This window comes from Podarcis gaigeae, assembly GCF_964106915.1.
Source record: "Podarcis gaigeae genome assembly, chromosome: 8".
Lineage (NCBI taxonomy): Eukaryota > Metazoa > Chordata > Lepidosauria > Squamata > Lacertidae > Podarcis > Podarcis gaigeae.
The window spans coordinates 65,166,437-65,188,732 of NC_139684.1; the positions used below are offsets into that span (position 1 = coordinate 65,166,437).

The 22,296-nt window shown below is 44.8% G+C and overlaps 1 protein-coding gene across 3 annotated transcripts; it reads right to left on the minus strand.

Annotated features, from left to right (window-relative positions):
* Window positions 1-1,074: 1,074 nt before the first annotated feature.
* Window positions 1,075-22,020, minus strand: LOC310849926 (trophoblast glycoprotein-like). 3 transcript variants are annotated; one of them, XM_083750924.1, is made up of 4 exons: window positions 19,066-22,020; window positions 9,252-9,457; window positions 8,749-9,059; window positions 1,075-5,900 (listed from the first exon to the last, which is right to left on the minus strand). In XM_083750924.1, the coding sequence occupies exons 3-4, from the start codon at window positions 9,024-9,026 to the stop codon at window positions 5,063-5,065; spliced, it is 1,116 nt and encodes a 371-aa protein (XP_083607050.1). In that variant the 5' UTR covers window positions 9,027-9,059; window positions 9,252-9,457; window positions 19,066-22,020; the 3' UTR covers window positions 1,075-5,062. The 3 variants fall into 3 exon arrangements, with proteins under 3 accessions (XP_083607050.1, XP_083607049.1, XP_083607048.1); XM_083750923.1 differs by lacking the exon at window positions 9,252-9,457 and having other exon boundaries at window positions 8,749-9,055; XM_083750922.1 differs by lacking the exon at window positions 9,252-9,457 and having other exon boundaries at window positions 19,066-22,019.
* Between the last annotated feature and the right edge of the window lie 276 nt (window positions 22,021-22,296).

Consider the following 22,296-nt stretch of genomic DNA (forward strand, 5'->3'; position numbering starts at 1 on the left):
GCTCTAACTGGTTTGCTGTAATGTCCAAATCTGTAAACTATGATTTGGAGGCTGCTGCTGATCATAGACTGCATGATTCAGGAATATGAACAAACTGAGGCCAAAGCACAGCAAGAAATGAGTGTGAGTGATTTGAAGAGAGCGAAGCTGATGCTGCGGTATTGCTGATCTTCCAAACCATGGATTGGAGGACAGGACTGTGACATCTGAACTGGGCCATAGAGGGGATAAAATTGCTTTCCACCTGTTAAGTAGCAGGGAGGCCATGATCTACCTCCTATCATTTCTATCAACACATTATAAAAAGCTTTCTTTTAACCTTTCAAAGCTTTCCACACAAAATTGAGGCCTCTAAATTATATTATTTCATTTATTTCCATTGTTTGTACCAAAGAACAATGTAGGGATTTTACAATGTTGGTTTTAATTTAATACTTTTATACATTGTTTTTTTCTTGAAAAAGAGAAATAAGTTATAAATGTATAAATGCTTCTAAAGGGGCAAATTCAAATTCATGGTGGGATGGGAACATTATTCACTGTTTGCCCAGAGGAAAAAAATTTACAAGTGAGTATATGATTCTTTCACCGCATGAATAATTTCTAAAGCTGCCTTGTGCATTCTGATAGTTGGTCCACCTAACCATAAACCTAGGGGGCTTCTGCATTCAAGGCATGTACTCTACCTCTCAGCAATGCCTCCTCCTCTCAGCAATGCCCCCTCCCCATTTCTATGCATCCCCTCAACACATCTCACTACTGAAAAAGGAGTGTGGTGGCAGCAACAATGATGAAGGCTTGACCCCATGTTGGGAGCTGTTTCCTCCAAAACATAACAGAATGAAATGCAAGGCCCTGATGCCTCTGATGGTCACACACAAGACACATAGCATTGTCTAAACCCCACTGGGCACAGAATCCGACTTAGCGTTTTAAGTAGAGAACAAATGTTGCTTCCTGTGAGGAGCAAGTCTCCTAGGTCTAAGTGGGCTTTTGGGGGGCAACTAGGCCTTTAAAATTGATCCTCCCATGAGAAGGGAAATAAGTGAAGGGGAAAGGCAGCTGCTTTTTCCATAAAGCTGTTTCCTTCTGGGGCCTTTTCACTTGTCTCGAGGTATGGGACTGAAGTCCAGTGCCTTATTTCAAAAGCAAAATGGCCTTGTTTGCATTTTGACAAAAAATAACACCAACCCACAATTTAAGATTCAGCACAGCAATGATTTTGCATTGGTAGCAGGAGCTGAGGTCCCCTCTTTGGTCATCTATAAGTGGGGGGGGGGGGAAGAAGCTGACCCTCAATTTTCTTCTTATGTTGGATTTGAAAACTTTTTTCCTGCTCTATTTCACCCTATTTGTTTTTCTTCTGAGAAGGGAGGTTCCTTACTGTTGCTATGTAGGTCTAAAGGCTGGTCAGGTTTCTGCAGGCTGGACAATATCCTTATGAACCTACCCAAATGACATTGTCTGCTTAAGTTTCATCATAAGCTATGTACACTACTTCTGTTGTCTTTTTTTTTTTTACTACATTCACTTCTTGGCCCTTTGGAAGTCTGTTTTTGTGAGTTCTGGGGATAAGATGGTAGCATGCAGTAGCAAAGAACAGCAAGGGCAGTGAGCGGCATGGGGGGGGGCTATAGTACGGCAGGGGAACTGCAGGGCAGCACGGGGGGGGGCACACACCTTCATCAAACATGGAAAGAATATCCACCTACATCTGCCAGGATTGCAACCGAACACTTTATGCTAATCATCAATGAGCTTGGGAAAGGAACATCTTACGTATGATGGGTTTGGATTGGCATGGGCAAACTCAGAATTTATTGCCAGCAAAATAGCTTTTTAAATATTTGCTACTCACTTTCATGAACCAGCCACACTCACCGACCAGATTTCCACCACGAATAACTTGCATGTCGCAGCGCTAACCACAGAGGACACCCTGAGAATGCTGCATTGTGTGAAAAAGGGGACTTGTGAGACCAGAGTTTTGGAACCCGTGTGGCAGAGCTAGCTACTTTCCTCAAACATGTGAGAATGCCAAGGCAAAGGCCTTGGGAGTTGGAGGAGTTCCAAAACATGGACTATAAGAAATGCTACAGAGAGACGCAGGAAGGTGAAAAAATAATCCATGATTCCCTTTCTAACGTGAAAGCAATGCCACTGGCGGACATGTCTGAGGAGGACCAAACTGAAGCGGCTGAAAGACGGAAGTTTTGGCAAAACAAAGCTTTGTGAACAAAATCCTTTCCTGAACAAAAGTGGTTACGTGACATGAGAAAATCTAAACGAGCCATTTGAGCTCAAGCTTGCACTCAGTCAAAGGCCATTGCCAAAGGAGATGCTGATGCAGACCCTACATCCCCCCTCCCACCGTTAACATGAGAGAGAACACATGATGTGATACTCCTGTGTTGTGGATTTCTCCACCTGCGCTAGCAGCACCCAGCGAAGTAGTTTAGAAAATGGGTGTAACGTCACTGCACTGCCAAACGTATTGCTATACAAAAATGTTAAGTGGGTGGAGTTATTGCAGGGGCTGCGGGTTTTGGTGCTGTTCTCTCTTTGTGGTCCATAATCACACTGAGAACCAGTGCGGTGTAGTGGTTAAGAGCGGTGGACTCGTAATCTGGTGAACTGGGTTCACGTCTCCGCTCCTCCACATGCAGCTGCTGGGTGACCTTGGGCTAGTCACACTTCTTGAAGTCTCATAGCCCCACTCACCTCACAGAGTGTTTGTTGTGGGGGAGGAAGGGAAAGGAGAATGCTAGCTGCTTTGAGACTCCTTAGGGTAGGGATAAAGCGGGATATCAAATCCAAACTCTTCTCTTGCTTTAATCACTGAAACAAGTCTTGCCTCAGTTTTTTGTTTGTTTGTTAAATATTTGTTGCATTAGTTGAAATGCTTTATGCTTTGTGATTGTCATTATTTTGTCTCCCCTTCTGGTATCAGAAGAAGAGTAATAAAAAAGAAGAGTAATAAAATTGCACCCTCGTTGGTGCCTGTCTGTCACAACAGCAGGCACTGTGTTAAGTACTGAAAATCAGAACAAAGTAATATTTCCCTGTAAGGACAAACTTGCATTTTATTTTTTGAGTTGTGTCCTCCTACAATTGTTTGTGGACATGTTGAAAATATCCTAGAGTGTTCTAATTTTGAAATTATTGCCCTTAAATGCAATACATTGGGGGGGGGGGCAAACAGCTATATGCTTAAGACCAGCAGGAGAAAATGTATTTATTCCTCCTTAGAACTCCTGGGGAAAGGAGATCAGTGTTGCATAACTTTGGCTGCAACCCTCTCTATGTTTACTCCCTGTTAAATTCAGTGAGATTTCTGTTACTTAAGCTCGACTTTTCAAGAGTTTCCCACTGCCCTTCAAAATGGTTCTATGATTGGGAGGAGGAAGCTGCGGCTCTTAAGATGTTGGACTTCACCTCCCATCATCTCTGGCCATTGGCCATCCAGGCTGGAGCTGATGGGAGTTGGAAAAAGGTTGCTACATCCCTACAGGTTACAAGTTCCCCATCCCTATCTACAAGGGCCACTGCAGGAAGTAAAACACTTGGCATATATACACTTCTCAGTAGTTCTTACAATGACCCTGCAAGGTAGGTGGACCATTATCATTGACATGGCTATTGTTCACATCACCACGTTGCTGACCAAGCTAAGAGAGGACAGTGTCTCTGAGGCCACACAGCTGATTCTTTGGCTGAGCTGGATTTGAAAACAAAAGGAATGACAGCTCAAAGCAAATGCTTTCAACCATGATCAAAGTCAGCTCTTTGCACCAGGCACTGTTTTTGTTCAGAAGACCCAAGGGTGGGACAGAGAATGTACTCTTGAATTTAGCAGCATTGTTGTGGAGTTTGCCAACACTATTCCAAAACCCAGTGAAGAGCCCCTACTTGATTTCTGATGAGCACACTACTGATACCAGCAAGGAGAAGAACAGACCCATCAGTTTCTAGTTAAGAAGGAAGAGACAAATAAGATGCCTCTGTTGTTCAGTGGACTAATGCTGTGGATTTTGCCACAGGCTGATCTCTATGCTCAGAAAAAGAATGTATAGCAGCTCTCCTATAACTGTACTATTGGGGAATGAAGGTGAAGGGTAAGACAATGGCAAGATTTAATGCTGTCACAAGTTCCTTGCACATGGAAAAATTGTATGGCAGAGAGGTGAGAAACAATGGGCAGAGAAGGCAGGGAAGCAAATTTCAGCTTGACGTCAGGAGAAAATACCCAACAGAGCTTTTTCATAGTGGAGCAGACTGTGGTGGGCTGTCCTTTACCGAAGGTATTTATTTAAGCAGAGCTGGATGACTATCTGCCAGGGATGCTGTAGTTGCATCCAGCACTGAGTAGGGATTGAACCAGATGACCTTCAAGGTCCTTTCCAACTATATGATTCTAAGCTAGTCTTCCCTCAAGAATGCTTATTCTTAGCATGCTGGAGGTTTGGGGCCTTTGACCAAGCATACCACCATAGCATTCCCCCATGTGTCCTCGGAAGCGGTGCAGTTGCTGAAAGAGGTCCTTTATGAAGACCAAAGTTATTTGGCCATGTCTGACATAAGCACCACACCATCTCATGGACCTGTTACTCAGTGAGCAAGACAGATAACGGATCCTGTTGAAACAGGACAAAAATAGACTCCCCAGAATATTTAAGACTCAACAGGATAAGATTCCAGACTCCTGGTCCTCCAGGAGGCTAAACGTTTTGGTGACAGCACATCCCATCGGAATGGTGACATCTTCTTTCCGTTCTCTGCAGAGCTGGCTCGTAAAACTGCGATATGCTCTTCCTTTTGCGTTTCAAATTAGCCAAACCACCTGCAGAATGTTAAGGATGAATATAAAAGGAGGCTCTTTGAGGCCACACCCAGAGTTTTGATCCACAGGTCCCTCTGTCTTAATTGGCTTGGGTTTTCAACGGCAGAGAAGGCAATTCTAAACAGCCCACTTCCAAAAACTATGGGTGCCATCAGTTCAGGGTGCCTGATAGACACAGCAAAGGAACATTGGAAAGCCCCCTCCCCCAAGTTATCAACAGCATTATACATCCAGTGCCGAAACCTGCGTGATGTGGCGATCGGAGTCTATTTCATAGCGATACTGATACTCCTCCATCAGACTTTGGCAGGTATCCCTCATGCTGTTCATCCATGTCTTGATACCCTTACGGTTCAAGTAAAGCACAAAGAGGAAGATGACACCAATGACTCCTAGGACTGCACCTAAAGCCGCGTAGGATGTCTGAAGAACATTTTCGCCATGCTGGCTGGTGTGGCACTCCAGATCTGCCCCAGCCAATTCCACCAGGGAGGCATTTTTCAGTTCCTGTGGGAAGGCACAAGCTAACTTCTCCACATCCACCACCAGCCGGCTCTGGTTCAGCCACTTCACCAGGTCTTCTATGTCGCAGTTGCATACAAAGGGGTTGTCCTTCAGGAAGAGGCGGAGGTGTGATTGCCTCCTGAGGGCAGACAACGCTTCTCTCCTCAGGGTCTTGAAGGAATTCGAGGTCAAATCAAGGTACTTAAGATCAAGGCCAACAAAGGTGGAGTTCTTGATGTCCACCAAGGAATTATTCCTCAAGTCTAAATGCTCGAGCTTGGAGAGCGTGGAGAACATGCCACCTGGCAAGTAGACAATTTCATTGCTGGGGAGTTCCAGCCTGGAGAGGTTCTGGAAGCCCCCCTGGGCCAGGGCATTCGCCACAGCGCGGATGGCGGAGGAGTTGCATAGCGAGTGGCTGAGGTTCAGCTCTTGGATGGAGTTGTTCCTAGCGTTGAAAGCATTGGGGTGGATGGCAGCCAAAAGATTATGACTCAGGTCCAAGTAACGCAGGCTTTGGAGAGTAGAGAAGGCCTGTGACTCTATGGTGTTAATCCTGGAGAGAGAGAGAGAGAGAGAGAGAGAGAGAGAGAGAGAGAGAGAGAGGAAAGACCAAACCTAAATCATTCTGTAATAACGTCTCAATGATAACACACTGAGGATTGGTGTAAAACGAGCTTCTAAGCTCTCTACCTTGGGGGGGTGCAAGCAAGGTAGCCCTGTTTAGGGAAGTTTTTAATGTTTTCCTGTGGTCAATGTGCCTAATTTATTGGAAGCTGTCTAGAGTGGCTGGGGCAACCCAGTCAGATGGGTGGCATATAATGATGATGATGATGATGATGATGATTAATTGGTGCACCAGTTCTGGGATGTTCTCGCAAGATCTCACAGAACCATCTGACTTCTGATGAGATCTTGGGTGGGTATTCCTAGCTTTCCAGAGCTGGGGAGCTGGATGTGATTCAACTGCCAAAAATAATTTAAAACAATTCACTTTGGAAAAGTTTTGGTTGAGATATTTCGCTGTGCCTCATTTCAAAGCGAAGTGAGAATTGTGGGCTGCATCACCTTACACAGCAAAGTGAAGACGGTATCATATATTAGTGATCTGTCACATTAAAAACTCATTGCATGTAGAAAAGTGGATCAACAGGAACGTAGATTGAGCAGATGGCCCTTCCCTTTATTTCTTGGCCCAAGTCCTTGTTTTAATGGGATTGTTTTAGAGCATATTTTAATGATAGATGTTTTAACAGGATCACTTTACTGTGTGCTTTAATTGTTTTACTTCGATGATGGATGTTTCTACTTCATTGCTTGTGTTTGGTTTTTATACTTCTATACCAGTTATTTGGCATTAAGTGGCAAATAAATAACCTTGCTGTTTATTCAATAATGAAGTTTGGTTGCTCTTTTTTGAGGTGGAATTAGATGTAAAAATAAAAAAAATAAAATTATTTAATTTCAGAAGGATATATCTGGTTGTGGGGACCAATGTGCGTAAAAGAGCACCTTCCCAATGTCAGTCATCGCAGATCCTGCAATCAGGAGGTGAGGCCTTATTGGTGGTGGCGCTGCCACTAGGAGCTGCCTGACACAAGACAGGGCCTTTTCCCCAATACAGAATGCCTTCCCTGGTCCAGTGCATCTGTCTCCTACGTTAATTGCCTTTCAGCAGGTTAAAAACTGGAAGGTCCAGTTTCTGGCAACCTTGAAATCACTGGTTGAGAGAATGCTTTTAAACTGTTTTTAGAGTGCTTTTGAAAATGTTTTTATTAGTAATGTGTTTGCTGCCTGGGCTTCTTTGGGAGGATATAAATTGAAAAATAATAATAATGTTCCTGAGAGCTGTTGGTTCCCAGTTCCACAGGAGAGTCTTTGGAAGAGCCCGTTATCCTTTTTAAAAGGCTCATTTCCTTGGCCCCTTTGCACTCAGACCTAAGCTTTTGGCAGGCACTGCAGCTATCCCAGCCAGCCTCCTGGATGGTTGCAGAGGCCTCGTGCCTCTGATACAAAGACCTCAGAAGTCAGTGAGTTTGGTTGCCCCTTATACTCCCTGCCACCAATGAAAAGGAGGCAGGGCACCAGAGCATCAGTCTAGAGCTTTAATTGCAGTCTCCGACAAGCCTGTTGCCATGGTAATGCCTGTTATCTCCAAAGCAAAGGTGGCAGGACATGTAAGCACAGACCAGGGAACACTGACTCCGGGTGAATGCTACAGAAGGCGCAACAGATACTCTATTTTTCCTGTCCTGAATCTCCTGACATTCAGGTTCACTGGATGACCCCGGGTTCTAGTATTAAGAAAGAAGAAGAGAAACTTCTCACGATACTTGTCTATTCAAAATCAGCAGTGCAATCTTACATAAGTCTACTCAGAAGTAAGCCCCAGTGACTTGAATGGGGCACACCCCTGGTCAGGGGATATATGGGCATAACATTTGAATAAGAACAGAAGCAATAGTTGTAAATCAAAAGCCATACTTTATTTTTAGGTGGGGGGTGTGTGTACACAAGGTGCTATGGTGGAAGAAGCTGTTGTGAGAGAAGGGAGAATACCTTTTCTGAGACGACATCTACATATTTATATATTTGTATTAAAAGCTCTCAGTGGTCCCACCTGCTTTGTACATTATAAACATTTACAGCTCACAGAGCTAAATTTCCCAGAGTTCCTTGGGAAGAGGGATTGATTTCATAAGCCACTCTGGGAATTGCAGCTCCGTGAGGGGAGATGGGGCATCGTAACAACTCTCCACTCAGCCTTTCTCAACCTGTGGGTCCCCAGATGTTGTTGAACTACAACTCCCATCACCCCTAGCTAGCAAGGCCAGAGCTCAGGGATGATGGGAGTTGTAGTCCAACAACATCTGGGGACCCACAGGTTGAGAACCGCTGCTCCACATCCTCAACAAGCTACTTCCCCCAGGATTCTTTGAGGGAAGCCATGACTGCTTCAAATTACCATAAACACAGTGGAAGAGCTCAGGCTTGAGCACTAAATGCCACCCACACTAGGCAACTCTCTGTGTGGCCTTCCAAACTATCCCTAGGCCACGCTCCTCCCTAGGCCTATTTCATTTCCTCTGTTGAGTTCCTTAATTTCAAACACAGTATGAACTCCATTGCCTTCTAAAAAAAAGTGGGTAGGGGAAGTTCAGTTGAGCATCTGCTTTGCATGCAGATGTTCCTAGTTCTCTATGCCCAGTATCTCCTGATAGAGCTGGGAGAGAACCCTATCTGAAACCCTGGAGAGCTGCCAGTCAGTGCAGACAAGATGGGCCTATGTTCTGATTTGGTATATGGTAGCTTCTTACATTCGTGTGTGTGTGTGTGTGTGTGTGTCCCCTCCTCTGGTTCCACTTTCTTTTGAGCACCGCTCCCCAGTTTCTAGCGAGCTTTACCTATTGCTGGCCAGAGAGAGCGTGACCAAATTTGGCAGCCCTTTGAAATCCTGGCTGCCGATGTGGGTGATCTGGTTGCCGGTTATGAAGAGGTTGCGGGTATATCCAGGAATGCCAGCTGGGATGGAAGTCAGCTCTTTCTGGACACACTTCACGGTGCGGGCCGGTTCTGAGCACTCGCAAGGGACTGGGCACAGCTGGCCGGAGAGAGGGGCAACAAGGAGGAAGAGGAGCTCCCAAGCGCCCAGGATGGCACTGGGAGAATCCCGAGGGGTCATTTCCAACACAACTCCAATTGCGAATGATCCTGGCTGGTGATGAAGGAAAGAGGTAATTATTAGAACACTGCAGTTTGCTTAGAGAGAATAAAATCTGCCTAGTAACGTTCCTCCACAAGAGCAAAATGGGAAGAAACAGATTAGTGTGCCCATGTGGTATAGTGTAGTGTAGTGGTCAGAGAGCAGGCAAACCAGAATTCAGGTCCTCACTCTTGCAAAGCTCACCTTCCCATTTAAAGGGCTGTATGTAGTTCAGTGGTAGAGTGTTGTGTTTTCTATGCAGAAGGTCCCAGGTTCAACCCCTGGGATCTTCAGGTAGGGCTGGGAGCATTCTCTCTGAAACCCCGAAGAACAGCTGCCAGCCAGCAGAGACAATACTGAGCTCCATAGGCCAATAGCCTGAGCTGGCATTAAGGCAGCCTCCTATGTTCCTCACAGGGTTGCCATAAAGAGAGAGAAAAGGAAGGTCAATGTATGCCACCATGAGCTCTTTGGAGAGAGGACTATATACAGTAGATTTGGAATGCAAGGATTACAAATCAATTACCAGCCCTAGGACAGTGTTCACAATCTCTTAACATGGATTACTATATAGTTATACAAGCATTATGCAGCACTTCATGTAAGCTTGCTCTAGGTTCTTTTTTAGGATTTGGGTTGTTAAAACACTAAAGTTGCCAAAACAGTTCAAACCAGTCACTCAGCATGTCAGTTCTGAACCACAGGTTCACCAGTAATGGCTACATAAATGCCAAACTATGCCAAACTTCTGGGTGTACAAACTGGACACATTAACCCTGGGGAGCCTCAACCTGGAGGACAGTACCGGGTTCAGCGAATGAAGCCCACCTGAGCCATTCCATCCTCAAAACTCTTTAAGCGTCACCATTTCTATCGGAGCAGCTGGTTAAGGCAGAAATCCAAACATTGACTCTGTTTTGTTAATTACAGCCTTCCTTCCTTCCACAAAGATCAAGGTGGCAGAGATGACGTTCCAACCCAACCAAGAACTACTTAGCCCTAGAAAGGTTGCCATATTAAACTCTCGTGGGGCTCAGCACTGCGTGTTCAAGAGTCTTCATGTATCCTTACAATAACCCTGTAAGGTAAGTCAGCATTATTTCCATATACCGTATTTTTCGTCCCACAGGACGCACCTACTTTTGGGGGGGGGAATAAAGGGGGGAAATTTTCTTTATTTCCCCCCCAAAACCAGGTCGGGGAACAGTGGGATGGCGGCGCTGCGCCTCCCCGCTGTCCCCCAAGCTTGTGGGGCTGGCCGATGTCTGTCTGGCGCGCGGGGCGCTCTGCTTCAAGGCGACTCGCCCGCCGAGCGGCAGGCTGCTATTCGCAGGCTGCTTTCCCCCCTTTGGAGGAACTCCCCGTGCTCCGCGCTGCAGGCTGCCGCCCGCAAGCCTTGCGCGCCCGGGGGGAGCTCCCCCCGGTGCGCAAGACTTGCCGACACGTGCGCGAAGCACGGGGCATCCTCCAAAGGGCGCCCCATGCTCCACGCTCCCGGGCACGCAAGGCTTGCGGATAGCTTCCTGGAGCCTGGAGAGCGAGAGGTCGGTGCGCACCGACACCTCTCGCTCTCCGTGCTTCAGCGAAAGCCTGCATTCGCCCCATAGGACGCGCACACATTTCCCCTTCATTTTTGGAGGGGAAAAAGTGCGTCCTATAGGGCGAAAAATACGGTATGTAAATAGTTTTAACTGAGTTTAATACTGTATTCTTCAGTTGCTGCAACTCACTCTGCAACTTCGTGGTGAAAGGCAGGTAAGAAATTAATAATAATATTGACAAATGTGGGAATTAAGGCTAAGAGATCTGATAGGGACCACTGATCAGTAGAACAGGATATGCTTTACATGCAGAAGGTTTAGGTTAAAAGGATCACAGGTGGCAGGAAAGACCCCTGCCCAGGGCCCTGGAGAAATGCTGCCAGATAGAGCAAGCAGTTCTGGGCCAATTGGCCAAACAGTCTGGCCTGCCATAAGGCATATTCCTATGCCTTTTTCTTAGGCCATTTATGAGCATTGGTGAGGTGGGGAGGGTAGAAACATGACAAGCTGCCTCATAGAGAGTCAGACCTTTGATCCATTTAGCTCAGTACAGTCTACACTGACATGCAGCAGCTCTCCAGGGTTTCAGCAAGTCTCTCCTAGTCCTGTCTGAAGATGCCAGGGATTGAACCTGCACCCTTCTGCACTGAGCTATGTCTGACCCACCCCCTCGCTGACACTCTGCTCCTTTGAAGAGTCACACGATGGAGGAAGGTCTTCTTCCTGATCTTCTGCCAAGCCTAGGGAACATGGAGCAGGCCAATATCCATGGCACACTGCTTCTGTTTGGACTAGATCAGCAAGGCCAAGAGCCGTCTGGGAGGCCCAGGACCTCCACACCCACACAGCCCAGGCTTGCAACCCAGGGAGGTCACTTGCTAATGCAGTGATTTGATTTCACCTCCTGAAGGCACTCTATTGCCTCTCGAGACAGGCGGATGCCAACAACCATTAGAGGACATAGGGGAACATACATAGGAACAGAGAAAGCTGTCTTATACTGACTATAGGTCAGATCACTGTCCATCTAGCTCAGTACTGCCCACACTGACAGGCAGCAGCTCTCCGGGGTTTCAGATGGGGAGATTCTACAAGCCCTACCTAGAGATGCCAGGGATTGGACCTGGACATTCTGCATGTAAAGCAGATAACTTTACCACTTACTGTGTTCATGGTAGAGGTGCCGTTTGAACTGGAGGCTTTCTGATTCACAGTGCTATGTTATCCCTGCTGGGGGCACCATCCTGAGACTCCTGGTCTGCCCAGAAGCAAACTCAATAGGTTAAAAAAGCGAGGTTACATTTTTATCATTCTGCAATAATCACCCTGACTGTCAATGTGGCAGGCTGGTGGAAGAAGCTTATGAGGACCACATGAAACATTTTTGAAGGCTCAAAACTCCAGGTGACGGCTACGCATCAAAGCACCACTCATGGATTCCTAGTTTCTAAGGCCTTCCTTTGTGCACAAGCACAATCATGCCCGTCACCCAAATACCACACCCCCACCTTCTTTAGCCAATATCCAACCTGGTCTAAACATATCACAGAGCAAAAGGGGAACAAGATGCTCAGGTTCTAAGGTGGCAGAATGGCATGTACCACTTTGGACAAGAGGTGGGGGCAACCACTCTGGAATGCTCTGCAGGGCGGGCTTTGAAAACAAGCAGACCAATAAAATTTCCCTGCAAGTAAACAAATAGCTCAAGAGGGAAAAGGGGGAGTTAAAAACCTTTCTTCCTGCTGTGTTAACTTTTAATGAACCATTTTAATGGTTCAGTCCCTACTCTGATGAAGCTAAGCAAGTCGGGGGTCTGGTCAGTGCCTGGATGAGAGACCAATTGGAAAGCAGAGGCTCTGAAAATTTCTTGAATCTGAGCATAATGTAGCCAGTCTCGCACTTTACCTTTCATTTTTTCCAAACTCTGCAGTTTCCAATTATTTCCATCTTTTTCTATTATTTCCCAATATTTCGGCCATCTGGCCTCCATATTGGGTCTTTTTAAAGCCTTAGCCTCCAGAGGGGACAGCCACCTCGGTGTTTTGTTCTCTAGTAAGTCTTTGTATTTAGTCCAAACATTAAATATTGCTTTTCTGACAATATGGTTCTTGAAACCCTTATAAATCTTAGCCTTGTCGTACCATAGGTATGCATGCCACCCAAATGCGTTGTTAAAACCTTCCAAATCTAACACGTCCGTGTCCTCAAGAAGTAGCCAATCTTTTAGCCAGCAGAAAGCTGCGGCTTCATAGTACAGTTTTAAGTCTGGCAGGGCAAAGCCCCCTCTTTCTTTTGCGTCTGTTAATATCTTATACTTAATTCTGGGCTTTTTGCCCTGCCAGACAAATTTGGAGATATCTTTTTGCCACTTCCGGAAGCACTCCGTTTTGTCAACAATCTGCAGTGTCTGAAATAAAAACAACATTTTTGGCAATACATTCATCTTGATGGCAGCTATTCGTCCTAACAAGGAAAGTTTTAGTTTGACCAGCTATCCAAGTCCCTCTTAATTTCAGACCAGCATTTTTCATAATTGTCTTTAAACAGACTCAAATTTTTTAACTGTAATGTTTACCCCTAGGTATTTCACTTTCTTAACCACAGTCAACTCTGTCTCTCTCTGAAACCGTTCCGACTCAGTGTCCGTCAGGTTTTTCCCCAACACCTTAGTTTTTTGCTTGTTTAGTTTAAATCCAGCCACTCGACCAAAGTCATGAATCAGTTGTAAAACTCTTTTCGTACTAGATTCTGGCTCCTGTAGTGTTAAAACTAGATCATCTGCAAAGGCTTTAAGCTTGTATTGTTTCATTCCGACCTGAATCCCTTCCACCCGCTGATCCCCTCTAATCATGTTCAGGAGCACTTCCAGGACTGAAATAAACAGTAACGGGGAGATCGGGCAGCCTTGTCGTGTCCCTTTCTCAATTTTAAACTCTTCTGTAACCACATTGTTAACTATCAATTTTGCTTTCTGTTCTGAATATATTGCATCAATCCCATTTTCAAACCCCCGCCCCACTCCCATTTCTTTTAAATTCCCCTTCATAAACTTCCAGGAAATGTTGTCAAAGGCCTTCTCCGCATCTATGAAGATTAAAACTGCTCTTGTATTTATGTTTGTTTGTAAGAGTTCCAATATGTCTATAATATTCCTAGTGTTGGCATACATATGTCTACCTGGGAGAAAGCCTGCCTGGTCCTTATGAATTACTTTATTTAAAACCCTCTTGAATCTACTTGCCAAAACATCTGCAAATATTTTGTAATCCACATTCAAAAGGGAGATGGGGCGGTAGTTCTTGAGTTGGTTCTTTTCAGTTTCCAATTTTGGTATCAATGTGATAAAAGCCTCCTTCCACGATTCCGGCGCCTTCTTTCCCTCCATGATTTCATTGCTGACCTCCATTAGTGGTTGTATCAAATAGTCTTTCAATGTCTTATAATACTTGGAGGTCAGCCCGTCAGGTCCTGGCGATTTGCCCTGTTTCATATTCTGGATGGCCTGCTCAATCTCCTGTCGTGTTATCTTGCCGTTTAAAATTGTTCTATTTTCTTCTGAGAGTTTTGCTAGTCCATTTGATGCCAAGAATCGTTTAATCTCGGTTTCGTCTTGTGGCCCTTGGGTATATAATTTTTTAAAGTATCTCTGGAAGCACTTTCTAATCTCTCCGGGGTTCTGGATATTCCTTCCTTCTATCTCTAAATTTGTCACTGTATTTAACTTTTGTCGCCTCTTCAACTGCCAGGCTAGCAGTTTTCCACATTTATCTGCCGATTCAAAAGTTTTTTGTCTCATTAACTTAATTTTCCATTCTATTTCCTGGTTTATCAATGTTGAATATTGTGCTTGATGAAGTTTGATTTCTCTTAGAATCGGCTGGGATTTTGGATTAGATCTTAACTTCTTCTCTAATTCCTTAATTCTTTCCAAAATTTTATCTTTCTTTTCGTTTTGCTTTCTTTTCTTTATCGTATTCTGTTGTATCAGCAACCCCCTCATTACAGCCTTGCTCGCGTCCCAGATAGTTCTTTTTTCAATTGTAGTATTCATATTAATCTCAAAATAGTCCTTTAGTGCTTTTTGGGCCTTCTTGATAATCTCTTGGTCTCTAAACAGGCCATCATTCATCTTCCATCTGAAGGAACCTGTTGAAGTCAATATCATATCCATTCTCAGGGCATTATGGTCAGAGCATGTCCTTGGGCATATTTCCACCTTTCTGATCTTTGGAGCCAGGCCTCTAGTTATCCATATTTGGTCGATTCTTGTCCATGTCATCTGGGCCTCAGAGAAAAATGTTCCTTCCCTTCCCAAGGGGTTTCTCACTCTCCAAATGTCAATCCAGTCCATATTGTCTGTCATTTCAAAGAAAGTCTTTGGTAATCTTCCGTTTTTAGTAACATTTTGATTCTGTGACTTATCCATGTTTGTTGAAGCAACTCCATTCATATCTCCCATCATGATGATGTTGTCATAGTCCAGATAGTCCAGCATAGTCTCATGCAATTTCTTGTAAAATTCCGATTTTCCTTCGTTTGGGGCATAAATTCCTAATATCAAAATTTTTTCGCCTTGGAACTGTATTTCTATTGCTAGGATTCTGCCATGTTCATCTTTAAACAGAAATTTAGGTGACAGGCTCTCTTTTGCATAAATCACCACACCTCTTTTTTTGACATTGTCCGAAGATATAAATTCCTGACCAAGTCTCTTGTTTATTAGCACTTTTCTGTGGAGCCTAATCACATGTGTTTCTTGTAGGCAAATAATGTCCAATTGTTCCTTTCTTAATATGTGAAAAATTTTTTTCCTTTTTTCTGGGATGTTACAGCCATTTATATTCCAACTCAAAAGTTGCAGAGACATCCTGAAAAAATCTGGTTATTCTTGCTGTGGGAGTGCTTTATTTTCCGAGTTTTCAGGATCTGAGGGTGCTGTTCCCCCTGAAGGTTCAGGCCCTGAAGGCAGTTCAAGTCCTTTGTGAAGATCCTCTCCGTGTGCCGCCAAAAATTTGTCTCTGTCCTCTAATGTTCTGATTTTAATCTTTCTCCCTCTAAAAGTAAACGATATTCCTTGAGGGAACTCCCACCTGAAGATAATCGAATTGCTCCTTAACAGTTTTGCTAGTTCCTGGTATTCTGCTCTGAGATCTAATAGCTGTTTAGGAATATCTTTGTAAATTTCAATTCTTCTGTCCAAAATGTCCAGTGACTTCCCGTAGTGCAGGCCCAAAATCTTGTCCCTTTCCTCCTTTGATCTCAATATTATCAGGCAATCTCTGGGTTTCTCTTTTCTTATAAGCCTTCCAAGTCTAAAAGCAGATACAATTTTAAAATCTTCTTCTTGTAAATTCCAAAACTTGGAAAATTCTTTAGTTAAAAATTCGACTAGGTTGCCTTCTTCCACTTCTGGTAATGAACGTATCCTCAAGTTGGCCTCCCTGTTCCGAAGTTCTGTCATAGAAAAGTAGATCTGATGTTCCCCTACTTGTTTGCTGAGTGGTCTCACTTCTTTTTCAAGCTGGCCCACTCTTTGGCTGGTCTCCTCAGCCAATTTCCGATTTTCACCTACAGCCTCTTTTAGTTCTCCAATAGATTGAGCATTCTGTGCAACTTGTCCAGTTAGTCTGTTCAGGCTTTCTGTGTTTTGATCAATTTTTGCTGTTTGCTGATCAACTTTTTTGTCCAGAGCCTCCAATTTTTCAAAGATCTTTTCCAAAATAGAGCCACTTCCTCCTGTGGCCATTTCTTCCAATTGCAGTTCCTCAGTCTCCCCCTCCCCTGACTGAAGAAGGGAGGCCGCTTCTGCCTCAGGAGGTAAAGTAGAAGGTAAAGTAGGCACAGATGATCTACGCTGCGGGACTGCAGATAACGTTAGAGTAGCTTGTTTTGTTCTTCCCCCTTTTTTTCTTGTTCCACTCATTCCAGAGCTATCTATAAGCCAAGGTCAACTTTGAATGTTCCCATGAGAAAGCAACAACCCAGATGTTCACATTCAAACAGGAGGCCGGGAAAGAGAAAGTAAATTAAAGTCACTGCTTTAATTCCCAATGCCTCTAGGGGGAGCTTATAATGTCTTTAGGGAGAGAGATATCCAAATCAAATCAAATCAAATCAATAAGTACAGTTCAATGTCCAAAGATCTCCACAATATAAATTTTGGCAGAGTTAGGGCTTAAAAACCCATCAATATTTCCATCAGTGCTTAGACAGCCAAAGTTTCAAAGTTACCAGTTCAAGCTCAGAATGTTTCAAAGTTCAGAATCTAAGTATCCAGCTTTGCAGGCTGACAGCCACTTACTCAGGCAAAACCCGCGCCTGGGTTCTTTCTTTTAATTGTATCCAAAAGCCAGACAGAAGAGAGGTATCTTTGTTTCCATATAGGTCCAATAAAAAGTAGCAAATTTTAGTCCTTAATCCACCCAATGCGATAGTTAAATAGGTGCCAGATCTGTCAGTTTGAAAATTGGCTCTTTGTCTCCACTCCTCCTGCTCTTTGCTTTCAAGTTCAGTGTTAGCGGAAGACGGACTTCCTGTTTATCGTCAATCCGCTTTCAGCCAATTTCAGGGTTTTCGGGGTGTTAAAAGTATAAGTCCCATTTACTCACGAATTTCTTCCTTTCCAGTTTTAGCAGTCACAAGAAGAAAGGTCAGCGCTCACCGGCAACGGCTCCGCGGCTTCACCCCGCCGATTGCGGAACGACCCTCAGCGCCGCAGCCTCCTCCGCGATCCGGAGCCCCTTACGGGGTTCCTTCAACGTTTTGGGGGCTGCGCCTGGCGCCCGCCGGGTCCCAAGACTGCAGGCTTCTGCTGCCTGCAGTTTTCCGATGTGGGTCTCCGCTTCGCCGTAGCGGACGACCCGTTCTCGGACGGAGCTCCCTTCCCAGTTAGGAAAGGGCAGCCATTACCCTTCGCGCCGCCTCCGGAAGAATGATAAAAAGTTAGGATTCCAGGTGGAGAAATCGAAATTGGAAACAGAACTGTTAGAACCTAAGACGCAGGTATTGTCAAAAATGTATAACTTGTTGCTGAAATGGAATACACAAGACGAAACGGTGAAATCGGCTATGATAAAGTGGGCACAGGATGTTGGGCATAATATTATGTTTGAGGACTGGGAAAGGTTGTGGACCACCGGGCTGAACTTCACTGCATGTAATGCACTGAAGGAAAATGTAATGAAAATGACATATAGGTGGTACATGACCCCAGTGAAACTGGCCAAAATATACCATTCGTCTGAGAATAAATGTTGGAAATGTAAGGAAAATGAAGGAACATTCTTTCACCTCTGGTGGACTTGCCCTAAAGTGAAGGCCTTTTGGGAAATGATATACAATGAGTTAAAAAAGGTGTTTAAGTATACCTTTATCAAGAAACCAGAGGCCTTCCTTCTGGGTATGGTCGGCCAGTATGTGTTAAAGAAAGATAGAACATTTTTCATGTATGCTACAACGGCGGCAAGGATACTCATCGCTAAGAATTGGAAAACCCAAGATCTACCCACGCTGGAAGAATGGCAGATGCAGCTGATGGACTATATGCAACTAGCCGAGATGACAGGCAGAATCCGCGACCAGGGAGAAGAAAGGAGTGAAGAAGACTGGAAGAAATTTAAGATTTACTTACAAAAACATTGTAATTTGGTTGAATGCTAACAAGGTTGCCAGATCAAAGATAATTGTCTATCACTAAATCATATTTTATAAGTTATATTTTGAGTTTAAACAAAATTATTGAGTTTGTGAACATTTAATAATTTGTTTTGAAAAATTTTATTTTTAAATGTGCAAGTGGAAGCGGGAGGCGTGAGGGAGTCTATGACAGAATGAAAAGATGTTAACAAAGGTATCATTTGTTAAATATGTATTATTATGGAAAACTTAATAAAAAATATTTATAAAAAAAAAAAAAAAAAGGAAAGCAGAGGCTCTGCATGGAAGAAAGGTAGCAACCAAGTGTAAGTAAATAAATAAATAAATTAGATGATGGATGGATAGATGATAGAAAAATAGATGATAGAAAAAGGAATCATTCCACAGCTCATGCTACACCCTCAGGATTCTAACATGCCAGTTCTACTGCAAGACTAGATCTTGACCCCTTCGGGCCAGTCCACACATCATAACATAATGACCTTTTGTTTTTATTCATTCATTCAATTAGATGTATATACCATTTAATCATCAAAACTTCCAAGCGGTTGACACAGAACAATAAGAGCATATATTAAAAATGCTAAATTCAAATGCTAAAAACAATCCCCAACCCCAACAATCCCCAACAATCCCTCTCTCACACAGACACACCTCTGCCCTGTTGCATTTGCCCCCCACCCCACCCCATCCCCCAGAATCCTGGCCAAACAGCAATGGGGGTGGGTGGGATGCCTACTATATGCAGACACTGCCACCCCAGGGTCCTCCCATCAACAAATGCTAAAAATTAACCACCATCTCCTCCAAAGTAGACACACCTTCTCTCCCTCCAACCTGGCTCTGATGCTTTTCTTCTTCTTGCAAAGAAAAGAAAGATGATGCAAACTTGTTGGAGAGCAGGATCCGTGCTGTTTCCCTCTACCTTCCCAAAGCCAAAGATCTCTCTGCTTCCCAGGCTGGGATCTCCAGGCTACACAATGGGATGAAATAAATTCAAAGGCAAAATCGGAGGCGGGGCTTGCTGGGGGAGGGGGCCCGCCCTCCCTTTCCCAGCTCCCATCCTCTGCCTTAAAGGTATAGGAGCCCCCAAAAGGCAGCAAGCTCACCCATCTCTTCCAGTGCCTCCTTTGCCCCAGGGTCAGTGGGGAATATCAGCTCACTCAGAAGGAGGGGACGAGCTTCCCCAAGATGGCAAAAGCAGGGCAGGATCTTGCAGGTGCTTGGGATTAAATTGGGAGAACCACGGACACCACCTTGAGCTACTTGAAGGAGGGAAATAACTGTAAATATGCAAATATTTTAAAAAGCAACCCTTCTAGACTGGGAGTTGGGTTGGAGGAGTTCTGCAACATATTATTTGCACAATCATAGTGCATTTGTGGTGGATTTATACTGGAGCATCCACACAGCATTCTGCTTTATTAGTTGTCCTACAATGCTGTGTATGTTGTAGCATTATTGCCCTTTGAAAAGGCACCCTTGGGCTGTAGCTCAGCTAAAGTGGTACCCCACAGCCCTCTCAAATGGAACAGTTGTGGTATACAAAGTTACTGATTCCAGCAGGCAGCTTTAAGGAGTTGCACCAGCTGGAAATAAAGCAGAACATGTGCCCTGAAACCTTTGTGGGTGCTGGGAATTGTAGCTTTGTGGGCAATAAAACTATAGTTCCCAGGATTATTTGGGTGGGTGCCTTGAATGAATGACCTGGATTCATCCTGGTTTAGGATGGGCCCACGACAAATCTTGCATCGGTCTGCCATCTCAGTTGCAGCTGCCACTCCCCTTAGTGATGGATAGGTTTATGAGAACCCTCAAAGAGCTAAGTCCATCCAAGCTGTCACTGGATGGCTCCCTTTGATCTCTCTTTATGAACAGAGGCGCCGGCCACGCACAGTAGGGCTCGAGGCAGTATTGCTCATCTTGGCTTTGTGACCTGCTGCCCCTGCAGAAGCCGACCGGGTAGGGGTGGGAGGCAGCAAGATGGATAGCACTTTCCCAATTGCAAAGCATTTATTTGGTTTTTAAACAGCAATATGGGGGGGGGGGCGGGGAGGACAGCACTTCCTAATCAGATTATTCAGTCACCGCACAAAGGGGCATCTCTGCTGGAATCAAGGCAGCTGGTGGCCAGGATCTTGTGGGGAGGTGGGGGAAGAAGCAAGCAGCTTGGGGAGTTTAGGGGCAAATGTCTTCCTGCCCAGTGTACAACATGAGCCTCAGGGTTTGTGACAGCACAAGGCAGATTTTTCTGGATAAACAACAGCAGAAGGAGAGAGAAGGGCTAATGAAGCAGGCAAGGCAAGCTGTAGAACTTGGCAGAGATGCAAAGACAGATTCATCCTCGGCGAAGTTCTCTTTCCAGAGAGTTGGTGTCAGTATTCCATGTCCCAAAAGACAATATTGCCAACAACACAACAGGTTTTCTACCAGTAAGGGCTGGTCTATCTCCCATCTACCCATTGTAGGGGGTGCATTGAATGGCCGTTGCAATGTAAACATAAAATACATACATATAAAACACAGAAAACGGGGGGGGGGGTCATCAATCCAACAAGACAGGAGTAAAGCTTGTGAATAAATATAAACAGAATTGAAAACATTCATCTGATTAAAAACTTCGCCACAGTGAAATGATGCTGGCTGGCAAGCTTTAGGATTTGGGACAAGTCACCTGAGTTGGATGTTGGCACAACTTTGCCAAGAAAATCTCAACGGCATTTGTGTCCGGCATTTGAAATATGGGAACCCTCTTACGTTGGCTTCCTTGACAGATGGCCGCCCAGTGTTCAACTTCTCCTTAAATTCCTCCCACAGAATAGAGTCTGCCGCCTTCCACTTTCAAACAGCCCTTACCAGATCCACTTCCTTGCCATTGCCGGTGCAAAATGGGTTGACTGATCTGTTAATAACTTGTTCAGGCACCAAGGCCCTCTTCCCCTCGTGAAGGGCAGTCCTGCTCATTTATACCTGGCCTAGAGTGACTACACAAGCCTGGCATTTGACCCAATGGCCTTGCCCTTGTGGCTTGTGTGAAGAGGGGCAGGCATCAGCTCCTTTTTTCCTTAAGCAAAGGCAGAGTCCCTGTTCCCTTCCCTCTAGCCAAGCCACACAGCCCTGAGATCAAAAGGTGTAAGTTTGCACCTCCTGGAACAAAAGGGTCATCAAAGGGTGCATGTGTGTGTCAAAGGCATGGAAAAAGGAGAAAGCAATAATGGCAAAACCAATTCTGTCACCTCAGTGTGAAACCCCCACGATCATTATACAAATGAGGAAGGAGGGATGGGAGGCTTTGATGAAATCTGTGCTTTCAACAAGCAGAAAGGCACTTTTTCCGCTGCCAGGACGGGAAGCTGGCGAAGACTAGTGTCTTCCTTTTCCTTGTGGAAAGAAAACTACATGAAGGAGCCGTTGCTCTTTGACTAAAGCTGCTGTGGGGGTGCACTATATTAAAATAAAATATTTTATTAAAAAAAACCAAGCAGAAAGGCATTTTTCATTACCATCATCATTCAGGGCAGATTTTCCCTGCTTTTTTGGGGGGGGGGGGTCACACAGAGGCAGGGATGGAGAGCTTGTATGATAATGGAAAGCCAAGGGACCATGGGAGTCTATCGCTGGCCAAATAGGAGGTGCTCTTATATTGGGCTGAAGAACATGTGGCCCTCCAGATATCACTGGGCTACAGCTCCCATCTCCCCTTACCATTGGCCATGCAGGCAGGGGCTCAGGGGAGTCTGGAGGGCCGCAAATTTCCCATCCCTCTCCCATACCTTTAAGGACAGAGATGTTGGCCTGCTGCAGCCAAATTTCTACCAAAGGCAAGACTTGAAGCAAATGTGAGACTTGAAGACTATGTTCAGTAGTCTTTCCCTGTATTTGCACGTTGTTGGCACACCAGGAGGAGGTGGCCACGTCTTCACTCAATGCACATTACCTATTTGGTTTCCCTGCACCTGCAGCATCTTGAATTCCTATTCATGAAGCAAATGTACACACTTCAGCTTAACTGATGTGAACGCAGTTTAGGATTTAAAATCGGGTGGAAACTG